The 11,211-nt window shown below is 36.2% G+C and overlaps 1 protein-coding gene across 2 annotated transcripts; it reads left to right on the plus strand.

Moving 5' to 3' along the window:
• The first annotated feature begins 418 nt into the window (after positions 1 to 418).
• LOC121759372 (glycerol-3-phosphate acyltransferase, chloroplastic-like) lies at positions 419 to 9,427 on the plus strand. Of its 2 annotated transcripts, none has more exons than XM_042154930.1 (13): positions 419 to 935; positions 2,397 to 2,494; positions 3,904 to 3,990; positions 4,082 to 4,179; positions 5,233 to 5,290; positions 6,129 to 6,230; positions 6,328 to 6,389; positions 6,477 to 6,587; positions 7,874 to 7,952; positions 8,443 to 8,562; positions 8,638 to 8,751; positions 8,861 to 9,027; positions 9,107 to 9,427. In XM_042154930.1, exons 1-12 carry the CDS (start codon positions 626 to 628, stop codon positions 8,993 to 8,995), a joined length of 1,374 nt encoding a protein of 457 aa, XP_042010864.1. In that variant the 5' UTR covers positions 419 to 625; the 3' UTR covers positions 8,996 to 9,027; positions 9,107 to 9,427. The 2 variants fall into 2 exon arrangements, with proteins under 2 accessions (XP_042010864.1, XP_042010865.1); XM_042154931.1 differs by having other exon boundaries at positions 885 to 935; positions 2,397 to 2,519.
• The last annotated feature ends 1,784 nt before the right edge of the window (positions 9,428 to 11,211 follow it).

Consider the following 11,211-nt stretch of genomic DNA (forward strand, 5'->3'; position numbering starts at 1 on the left):
ATTATATATAGGGGTGCGTTATAATGCTAACTTTTCTTAAATTGCTAACTCACTAACTCATCGACGCAGTATACTAAAATTGTCAACACAAATTTGTGTTGACATTTTAATACTCCCTCCATCCCACAAAAGATGTCACATTTGTGGGACGGCACGAGATTTTAAGAGGTTTTGTTTTATGTGTTAGGACGTGGAAAGATAAAATATAATATTTATATTATTGCTAGAGAGAACTTTTTCAAATGTGACATCTTTAGTGGAACAAACTAAAAAAGAAAATAAGACATTTTTTATAAAACGGATGAAGTACTATATTGTGATGAGATCTTAAATATCAATGTCAACAAATATGTTCAAATACTAGCAAGTAAGAGTATGTTAATATCACAGTATACACTGTTAAAGTCATCAGAGAGCAAATTTAGCAAAGATAGCAGTGCAATAGATCACCTCTGCCCCTACCTCTATATTTGTATATACCGATGATGACTATCGTGAGATATCGTTACATACATAGATTTCCCAACGAATAACTCCACACTCTTCGTTCGCCTTTTTCCCATTACAATTTCACAAATTCAAGCATTTTCTCTCCCTCTGCCTCTCACACTTGCAATCGCGTTCAATGATTTTCTCTATACCTATACCTTCTACAGTGGAGCTCTACGCCTGCTCAACCACACCTAGGGTTTCCGCTTCCCATTCCTCTTCCAGGATCTCATACTTCGTAAAATCTCTCGGCTGCGGCGAACCTCGGAGGCCGACTCGCTCTTCATGTCTTCTCTTCTGTGCGTCGAATCCCCGGGAAACGGCGGAGAGGAACAGCCCCTCGAATGTTGCGGCAGCGACGCCGGCGGTCGCTTCCAGCTCCACCTCCGATCACCATCACGTATCTCCGCCTCCTCGATCATTCCTTGACGCGCGTAGTGAACAAGGTTCCTCTTAATTTAATTTACTAACTGAAGTAGCACTCATTCTGTATTTTTCATGTTTTTATGTGATATCTTGTTTTATTGTTGAAATTTTGATGTTTTATCCTTTTTAGCGAGTTAAACTAACTGCGTCAAAAATTTGACCATAGTTCCAATTGCGTGATTGGATATAGAATTATAACTTTTCTGCGTGTTATCTATTAGAATGTCAATTGATTAGTTTTTTGGTTTGTTTTATGTCAAGTGTGTGTATCAGCAGCCATGAGTTAATTTTCTATATCCTGTTTGAGGATGGGAAGAAACACATAATCACTTCTTATGGCAACGCATGCATAAGTTTTTCTACTCCTAGAATGTGTGGCATGTTTAGGGCTTGAACTTATTCCATTCAACAGAACACATTGTCGCCTTTTTCTTTAGCTTGTTATAAACCATTCGTATGTGCACGAACAGTGATCCAGTACTTCTATGTTATAAGATGCTCGACTGATTTGCTGTCAAAGTAGTGGCCATCATATCAGTCAGCTTCATGTACCAATTGTTGCTGAAATCATAACCACTTAAGCTTGTCTAAAACAAATTAATTAAAGACACCATGTTTTCTTTCAAGACTCTCTGTTTAGATTTAACCAATTGCAAGACTAAAACAGGGTCATTTCTGAACCTCAATGCTATGCTTTCATGTGCCATTAGCCTGCTGAAAGCCTGAAGCATATCTTGACGTTAGCACGGACGATCCACCAATAAGTTTATTCCAAGTGTTGGACTTTAGTCCTAGTATGAGTCACACAAATATTAGTTACGAAATATAGAATTGGGAGAACCAAGGAGTTGTAGAAACTAGAAAGGAACATAGAGGAGAGGTAGAATATGGAAGTATTTAACATTAATTATGTAGCCACTTCAACCTCCCTCTTCCAAGTGGAACCTGCTCAAGTAAGTTACATTCTGCTCCATCAAGCTCCATCTGAAAGGACCATGATTAAATTCACTAATTCAGAAGTTTTGCTATATTATGAGAATAAGTCCATAGATAGCTTTTCCATATAACAATTAAATGAAATATGCATAATGTTGGGTTTGTTGTCATGAAAGGTCTTTGTTTTGTCCTAGCTACTTTTATCTACTGTTGATGGTATGGCTGGGAAGTTTTACATGGAGTCGGAGGATTCAAATGAAAATCATTTTAAACAAGTTTCGGCTAACTGTGTCTTGCTATAATTCAAAGCTTCCTTAGTTAGGATGATATTTGTATGAGGTGATTTTCACATTATCTATTGTAACCATCAACTTGTTACAGCTTCCTTACATTAGGGTAATGTAGCCTGACACAATGTTCCTCTTTGCCTCAGGACCCTGTCATGTAACTCTTCATGTATATAGCCAGTTTAATAAGCATAGATTTTAAGATTTCAGTATACACACAAATTGATCTGGCATTCTTATATGAATTTTATATTTCAGACCTACTTATGGTGATACAAAAAGAAGCTGAAGCTGGAAGATTGCCAATTAATATAGCTCAGGGGATGGCAGAATTGTATCACAATTACCGAGATGCAGTAAAATAATCTTATCCTGTTCATGGTGAAAATATGTAGTTATCAATTACTGAGCATTTGCGATGAAAAGTTATTGATTATGTCATTCTTGACATCCTCATGATTTTGAAATAACGTGTGGTTGAAAACTATGGTATCATACTGCAGTGTGTATGACATTTTGCTTGTAATTTAGTGTCAGAGCTTTATGATACAGATTGATTTATTTTTTCCATAATCAATCTGTATCACTTTAAGTTGTAGATATGGTGAAAACCTCACTCCAGTATCAACAAATTTGTGTATTTTCCTTTTTACATTCTGAGATATTTAATGCTGCTACTCTTTGTGTAAACTGTAGTTGATTTGTCAACGACCAAACATTTCATAATTGAATTCATTTCCAATATCTATATTATATTTGAAAAGATCCCTTGAGGACATGTGAGAATGTGTTTGCATGATTGAGATGTGAAGGGTTTGAATTACTGATTTAGCTGATTGGTTGTTTTTCAAATTTAACTTCTGTTAAACATTTTTATTATTTTTGCTTTTCTAAAAACACGATTCAGGAATACATGTCAATGAATTTGGATTTGGATTAATGAGATGTCCTGCCTATTAAGCTGACAGGCTGGTTTCACTTTCTTTAGTTTCGGTGAACATTTATTTTGGTGACTGTTTCTGACTAAAGAATTATACAGTGTTCTTTTTGGAGAGTAGACCCCTAAAGAATAAATTTAGGCTTTCAAACAGGATCACAATTTAGAGTGAACAAAGATGAGATTAGTTTCTAAATATTTTCATTACCATTTCATAAACAAAATTATAATTTCATTCACTGTGTTATTCTATATCCTCTGAATGTCGAAAATGTGAGACTGATTTCAATTACTTTAGCTCTTCATATTCTGTGAATACCATACAGATATAAAGTATCTCCAATTGCATTTCTTTTGAGCATCTATAAATTCACGTGGTCCCTGAAATTTGAGTACTGGCTGTCTTAATACACATTTGTTTTTGGAAAGTTCCTTTAAGTTATCAGTGATATGTTTTAAGAAGCTTAGCATGATAGTTACATGAAAACACTCGGTACCTTTTGCTCTATATTTTCGGATGGATTGCTCTACATGATGGAAATGAAACATAACTTTTTTTTAATGCTATTCTCAATCCTCTGCGACTTCATACATGTTCTAGCTATTTCCATTTTTGTTATTGTTTGTGTTAAGATGCAATACGTAACATGTTTACAGAGTCCCACTTTTTTCTCTCTTTGGGTTCATGGGTTGCACTTAGAATGACTATTTTTTAGTCGAGTGGCAAGATAGGTCATTAAGTTCTCTTGTTTTTTTATGTCTTCTAAGGTCCAGGTCCCTGAGCTGTGTATATCTTTTTAAATCCTTTGTTGGATTCTCAAAATTCAGGTTTTGAGAAGTGAACATCCCAAAGCTGATGAGATTGTAATGTCCAATATGGCTATTGTCTTGGACCGTGTTTTCTCAGATGTGCAGGTAGTTATCTGCTATCTCTTATCATCTAGATTTTACATATGAGACTTCTCTAACATCTGCTTTGTTATTGAATCGGAAACCAATTTCATAGGATCCATTTCAGTTCTCACCATATCACACTGCCATTCGGGAGCCATTTGATTATTACACGTTAGGTCAGAAATATATCCGACCTTTGGTTGATTTCAGGTCAGTCAACTTAACGTTTGATTTTTATCATAATATACACTCATTGTATGGTTTACAATTTACATGAATACTGTTCTGGCTAGACCCTGGCAAATGCCAATCTCAAATCAGTGTATGATAAATTTTCAATCAACTTGCCTTCAGGGGAATGAATTTATAAGAATTGTATAAATCTACTCGAATTGTATAAATCTACTCTAGTTTTCCTGCTGCATACTGAACAATAATGAGGTAAACATAGGTAGAGTATTGCTACTGTAAGTGAAAGATGGCCTGAAAAGCGTGGTAGATAGAGATCTTTAATGTAAAAATTATTCCAAGTTTCTAGTTTGATTTACTAAGAGGTCCATTTGTGGTTATTGTATGCTTTTATTTTTTTTAAATAATTTTACTTATATATAGAACTGCATGCTCTTATTTGTGCAGTAATAACCAGTGACTGAGTAATATTCAAAATTTAAAATGCGATGAATTAGTTCCTAGTCATTCTGCAGTTCTGCTGTTATATATTTTGATTAACACAAACGAATATTAGGACTTGTTTACTACACGAAGATAATTATGTGTTTTCAGAGGGTATTTTAGGACTTCTATAAAATTTTGTTAGGATTAAGGTGATGCTGAAAGACTGCACTTGAATTAGACAGAAAATCACTTAAAAAATACGAGGCTCACAGGCGATGTCTGCCTCAGCCAAATCAGTGATCCAAATTTGAACACTAAATTTTCTGCTCCTTGCATGACTAAACTCTAGTACTTAATAACAGTAGGAATTAGGGGTCCAGAAACAAAAGTTCGGTCCATCCCTTTATTCTAAAACCCTAACTAGCTGAATAGATTAAGGAAAGAAAAGATTACCATGAAAATAAGATAAATAGATATAGTATCATATTAGGAACCATACCAAATTGTGGATTTTAGACATTAATTTGGGTGTAGCCCCAAATAAATTTTTCTTTACCCTTCTGTTTTACAGTTTACTGTCTATAAATTTATCTTGTGCTTTGGAGACTTTCTAGCTGCATCTAACAGTAATTTACTACAAACTTTCAGAAATTCATTTCTTGGGAACAGCTCCACATTCTATGAAATTGAAAAGAAGCTTGAGCAGGTGCATTCTTTTCGTGCTTTATTTTTAAAATGTCTTCATATTTGGCTCCAGTGTTTTCTGAATCAATGCTAGTCTTATTTTAAAATTGGCAGAAAGTGTACATCAACAGAAATCCAATCACCCTAAGCCTAAGTTATCTTGCCTCTGTGTTGCGTAGTACTCCCTCCGACCCGCCATATGCGAAACATTTCTTTTGGGCATGGGATAAGAAAATGAGGTTTATAGAGTTAAGTGGAGAGAATAAAGTAGAGAAGTGAAGAGAGAATAAAGTAGGAGAGAGAATAAAGTAAGAGAGAGTAATGGCACAGTTTAGGTTGGACACCCCAAAAAGGAATACTACAAATCACTTATGGTGGGACGGAGGGAGTACTAGTTCTATGTATCAGCATCTTACTGTGTTCTTGCTACTAATATTTGGAATACTTTGAGTGGAGCTGTTCTCTTTCCTTTTGCTGAGTTGATATCAATCAATGTAATAATGGAGCTCTATGTCATTATTGATATGCTTGTAATACCTATACTGGCAGTGCTATGGTATGCAATCATGCTGTGATATTCTACTTGTTTGTGACTCTACTCATCCCGAGTACCCTATTTTTGTTCCATTTTGTTGCCACCTTCTGTTTCTACTGTGTAAATGTCCATATACATAGTTCTTGCCAACCCAATTATTAGAGGCTTTCTTAAGCAGCTTTTGATTAGCATATTTCTCAAAATACACCCAGCTTAAACTTCCCTGTTGATATTTTCCATGTCGCCTTTTCTTTGTTTGGTTGATTGCTCTATATTAGAATTTGGCTTCTATTTCTGATAAGCACTTCATTACAATAAATTTCAGGGTGAGAATATTATTTTAATGTCCAACCACCAGACTGAAGCAGATCCAGCTGTTATAGCTTTGTTGCTTGAATCCACTAGCTCATTCATTGCTGAGAACCTGGTAACTATTATAGAAAAGAACACTATAATTACTATAATGACATACTGATAAATATTCAGAATAGTAATTTTGCCTATGTATTTTAACTGTAATACAGATATATGTGGCTGGAGACAGGGTTATTACAGATCCTTTAAGTAAACCCTTTAGTATGGGCAGGTGATAGATTTACTGCTCACAACTATATTGTTTGACGTAAGCCTTGCATTGCTTAGTTATTAATTTGCTGAACTTCTAATTAGTCAGGAATCTTCTATGTGTGTATTCCAAAAAACACATGAGCGATGATCCTATGCTCATTGATATGAAGAGAAGAGCAAACACAAAAAGCTTAAAAGAAATGGCGCTGCTTTTGAGGTACATTTGACCTTCACCTTCCTATAGTTTATTACAATCTTTTTAACCCTTTTTAAAAAGACATTGCGTAGAAACATGTGCTTAGCTAATCAAGCGTATGATCAAAAGAGTCCTTGGCGTGACTTCCTTAACCATACTACCTTCTTTATGAATATCTAGTTATACATGTTAGCTTAATCCAACAGCAAGGGGGCTTTTTCAATGATACGTCTCCTCATGATATAGGAGGTTTCAGGCACATTGTGAGCCCTTGAGGAGTCTATTTGCATATCTGAGTACTTTTTTAATGCATATCTAAGTACTTGATTATGGATGAGTAAAGCTGTTTGGTTCAAATACAACTGATCGGTCTGTTTTAAACTAGCACCAGTTTTTGATATGATGGGCAACAATTAGGACCCGTTCACCTTAAAAGAAATGGCAAGATATAGCCCAAATCTACACATTTCCCATTGTTCAGTTTACATGAAATCCTTTACGCAGAGCCCTGCCCGCACTGTTCAGGAGAATAGAGAGGTTTTCAAATCTCTTTAAATTGGTGGTATTTGATTTCTGTATCGAACAACGAAACCTGAATTGGGCGTGACTTTACTATTATGCCCTTCCTTTTTGATGGGTATCTCCCAATCAAAAAAGAGAAAGGGTTTTTAGTGACCTTTCACATAGAAAATAAATTTCCATAAAGGTGTAATGCGGGCCACGTTCAAGGAAAACATGGATAATTCTTTGAAACCTACGCACTAGCCTATTTTTATTTCTATAGTCCACAGTACTCATTTCTGCCAAGTTTTAATACTCTTGATAATTACAAATGGAAAAGTGAACGGGTCCTTACTGTGAGGAACTAATGAAGCCATTGCACAGTGCACACCCATGTGGTCATGTTTATGGCATATTACAAGTATGGGTTGACTATAGTAGTAGCAATAGTTCTGGTCAGTTGCTTTGGAAGACCAAATAATCAATGTTTTATCATGAGAATGAGACTCTTATGAGCTACATTACTTACATGTGTTCTCCAATTAGCTTATGCATCGGTCTGTGCCATTGTTAGTGATACTTTCGGAGAACATTTGATGACTTGTTCCAACTCAGCTATTTGTCAACTTTGCTTAATTATGAAGTGATGAAAGCTTCCTTAACACTCATAAAATCAATTTTCCCAACAGTAGAATGAAAATAGTGTGGATTCTTAGTTATAATATCAATATTGTGGGAGCATATTTATCTTTAGCTTCAAACTACCGATTTTTAAAGGATTCATTCTTTTGCTGTCTATGCTCTAGGACGGGAGCGAAAATAATATGGATAGCCCCAAGTGGTGGAAGGGACCGCCCAGATCCTGTTACAAAAGAATGGCATCCAGTACGTTTCCTTTCCATATTCACATAGTATGCCTCATTTGTTAAAATTGGTGCAGAATCCAAATATGATAATATGGATTAAAAAAGGTGTTGCATTGGTTTTACCCTGTCAAAATCTGGATCTCTTGCTTCCCTTATTGCTAATATGCTGCTATTATCATAATATTGCTCTTTTGCAGCATCATGATTCATGAACTCAATTTCTTTAGGCTTCTCCTTTCTATGTATTTTTTTTAATTAATTTTTTATTTGAGTTTAATAGGTTTGGACACTCTTGAAAACTTCCTTTTATTCTTAATGCACCTGTGATCATTGACTACTAAACAATCATGATATGTATGTGGTTTTAGAGGTCCATCATCTGCTGCCACTCACAATTTATACCACTAGGAAGTAAATTTTGCTTGATGGTTGTAAAAGATGTTCATAATTCTCATCTTTCCCTGTCCACTATTCTTAGTATGCTAGTTTGACTACTCATGCTGGCCCAGGCACCTTTTGATTCATCCTCGGTGGACAACATGAGAAGGCTTGTCGAACATGCTGGAGTTCCTGGTCGTATATACCCCTTGGCGATAATGTGCCATGAAATTATGCCCCCTCCATTGGAGGTACATTTTTAGTAGTTGTTCTTGTCATCTATCCATAATGGTATATTCATCTGTAATAACTCGGATTCCTTTTAGGTGGAGAAAGAGATTGGTGAGCGACGAGAAATATCATTTCATGGAGTTGGGGTATCAGTTGGACCAGCAATTGATTATCACAAAATTTATTCAGCTTTGGATGATCCTGATGAGGTTACTTCTTTACATATTTTGGCTATATTTACATTTTGGCCATATTATATAAAGCATTGGATTTTGCGCTCCCCAAAAGTTCTCTTTTTGAGTTCGAGCTCCTTTGCAGGCAAAGTCCATGTACTCGGAGTCGCTGTATTCATCTATTTGCCTGCAGTACGATGTCCTAAAATCTGCAATATATGGCAAGCAAGGTCTGAAGGCATCAAGCTCTTTGGTCTCTCTTACACAACCATGGCTGTAGTTCACTTTTGAGCCATTTTTGGTTTTCCAAAGGTATTATTCTTTAGAAATAATGAAATCTATTCTATGATATACAGAGTCATTGCTAATGAAGTTCCATCATGCATTACAGGTGAGAGATGTTTTGACTCGGCCACTGACACCATAAGCCGAAGCATGGTCTTAGTTGAATGTAAGAACACCTTGGCCCCGAGTTGAGCTGGAAGAGAACAATCTTATCTCCACTCGTTGATGCGGTAAGAAATAAGATTGAGATTAGATATGTAAACAAATGCCTCAGAACTTGAGCTTTGTATAGTCTGTCGAATACGTGTATACCCTGCATTTTTCATATGATCCATTTTTCCGTGCGCTGACTATAGAGTTAGAATTGTGTAGGCTACGGGCCTAAGTTTTTTTTATATATATATTTTTTAAATTCTACGGGAGATTAGCCACGCTCTTACTAATTACAATTATCATGTCTTCAATCTTATTTATTTATATTTTAATTTTGTATTGAAATGAGCTCATTACCTTATTATAAGGACATGCCAGTTTGGGGAATACTTCTTTATCCCATAAGATTGTTGATGATTGAAGTTGCAGGCTCTCGGTGTCGTGTTAAGCAAGGGTGTATCCACTAGAAATCACTGTCAACCTGAACCTGGTATCAATAATATTCCTCAACCCACTTCTACTGGTTAGTATAGTGGAGATAAGGGTCGAATTCCACAGAGATGGACGCGCTTGGGTAATTGTGGTGATAATCTGGAGGGGTTTGGTTAGCTACCACGCTTGGATTGAGATTCTACCTAGATAGGAATTAAAGGTGGTACTCTACTGACTGAGTGGTGTGAAAGTGATTGACATGTAGCTGTGTACGTGAGAGTGGGGGACACGGTGTTTCAGGGGTATATGGAAAATAGATAGTTACTATAAAAGGTTAAACATAATATCAGAGAATAGGTGGTGGGTTGGTGGCTGCACTGTCAGGTCTGTAGGGTACTAGCAGGAAAAGTAAATGACAAAAGTAAAAAGTAACTAAAAAGCAAAAGTGGTCTCAAACTTGGATGTGGATGTTGTCTTCTTCAACAAGTATGCACAAAATCAAACAAACTCAGATTATATGGATGACACCTATAGATTAACAACTTCACAGTTCAGATCCACAAATGAACACTCTAAAATTCGAAGATTAACCGAGTGAAATCAAGAATTACACTTACTGGGCAACATGCAAGGTTGCCCATGCAAAGTGACAGAATTCACGTAAACTCGGATTTCGCACTTAATCACTTCGGAAACTAAATCTAAACAACAAACTTAACTAACAATCTCAGATCGAGCAACTCTAAATGAAATCATGCTTTCAACACTTAGAAATTACCGCGACAACTAGATCTAAGCTACCTAGGCAGAATGAAACAAATTCAATCCGAAAGAGATGCATAAAAACAACTTCATTGCATAAAACGTTTGGATCCCAACAAAACACTTCAAAAGATAACAAGTACTGAATATGCAACAGATCCAACGAAAGGAAAACAAGTAAAAATTAACTAGGAAAGCGAATAAAGATTGTTTTGACACTCTGGGCGATGAAACTGCTACGACTACGAAATGAACTAGCTGGAACGATGGTAGGCGACTCTCCGGTGGCCTTATGGAACTTCAGGTGACCATGGCTGTGGTGAGGGAAGAGAAAATTTCGGACTATGCTAGAAGAATTTTCTACCGAGAGAGAGGACTCTAACTAAGTGTGAATGTCGATGCTCATTCTCTCTCCAAGTGGCTTTTTAGGGTAGACTTTCTTCGTGAAATGACTCTTTTGCCCTTGTTTGTGGTTGATCCTTTACAGCAATCCTTCTTCTCCATCTCGAACCTTTTCTGTATGCATCCTGGCCAGTATTGCACCTTTCTGGCGCTTTTTTCACCCGAGTTATCCGAACCCTTTCGTACTGACTGGTACCATTTCCCTGCACACTTTAGCAACTATTTTGTAGATATAATTCAATTAAGCACGTTATACTAACCAGTAACCGAGGCCTAGAATGCGATTTATCAATGATGATGAAGAACAATCTTGACAAGGTAAGGCCTTTTGTTAATTATACATGGCACTGCATAATCTATATTTTCTCTAAAGACAAATATTTACAAATTAATTAGACCCACAAAATCAATTTTGTTAGAAAAGGTAAACGCACACGCAGCCTATTCTAGCGTAGGTTAAAG

The sequence above is a fragment of the Salvia splendens genome, chromosome 12 (assembly GCF_004379255.2).
Source record: "Salvia splendens isolate huo1 chromosome 12, SspV2, whole genome shotgun sequence".
Classification (NCBI taxonomy): Eukaryota; Viridiplantae; Streptophyta; class Magnoliopsida; order Lamiales; family Lamiaceae; genus Salvia; species Salvia splendens.

Bases quoted from the DNA above. Each gene is read 5' to 3' on its own strand.
- LOC121759372 (XM_042154930.1), top strand. From the start codon at position 626: ATGATTTTCTCTATACCTATACCTTCTACAGTGGAGCTCTACGCCTGC. The intron at 936-2,396 runs GTTCCTCTTAAT...TTTATATTTCAG, and splicing joins TGACGCGCGTAGTGAACAAG to ACCTACTTATGGTGATACAA. The intron at 4,180-5,232 runs GTCAGTCAACTT...ACAAACTTTCAG, and splicing joins CGACCTTTGGTTGATTTCAG to AAATTCATTTCTTGGGAACA.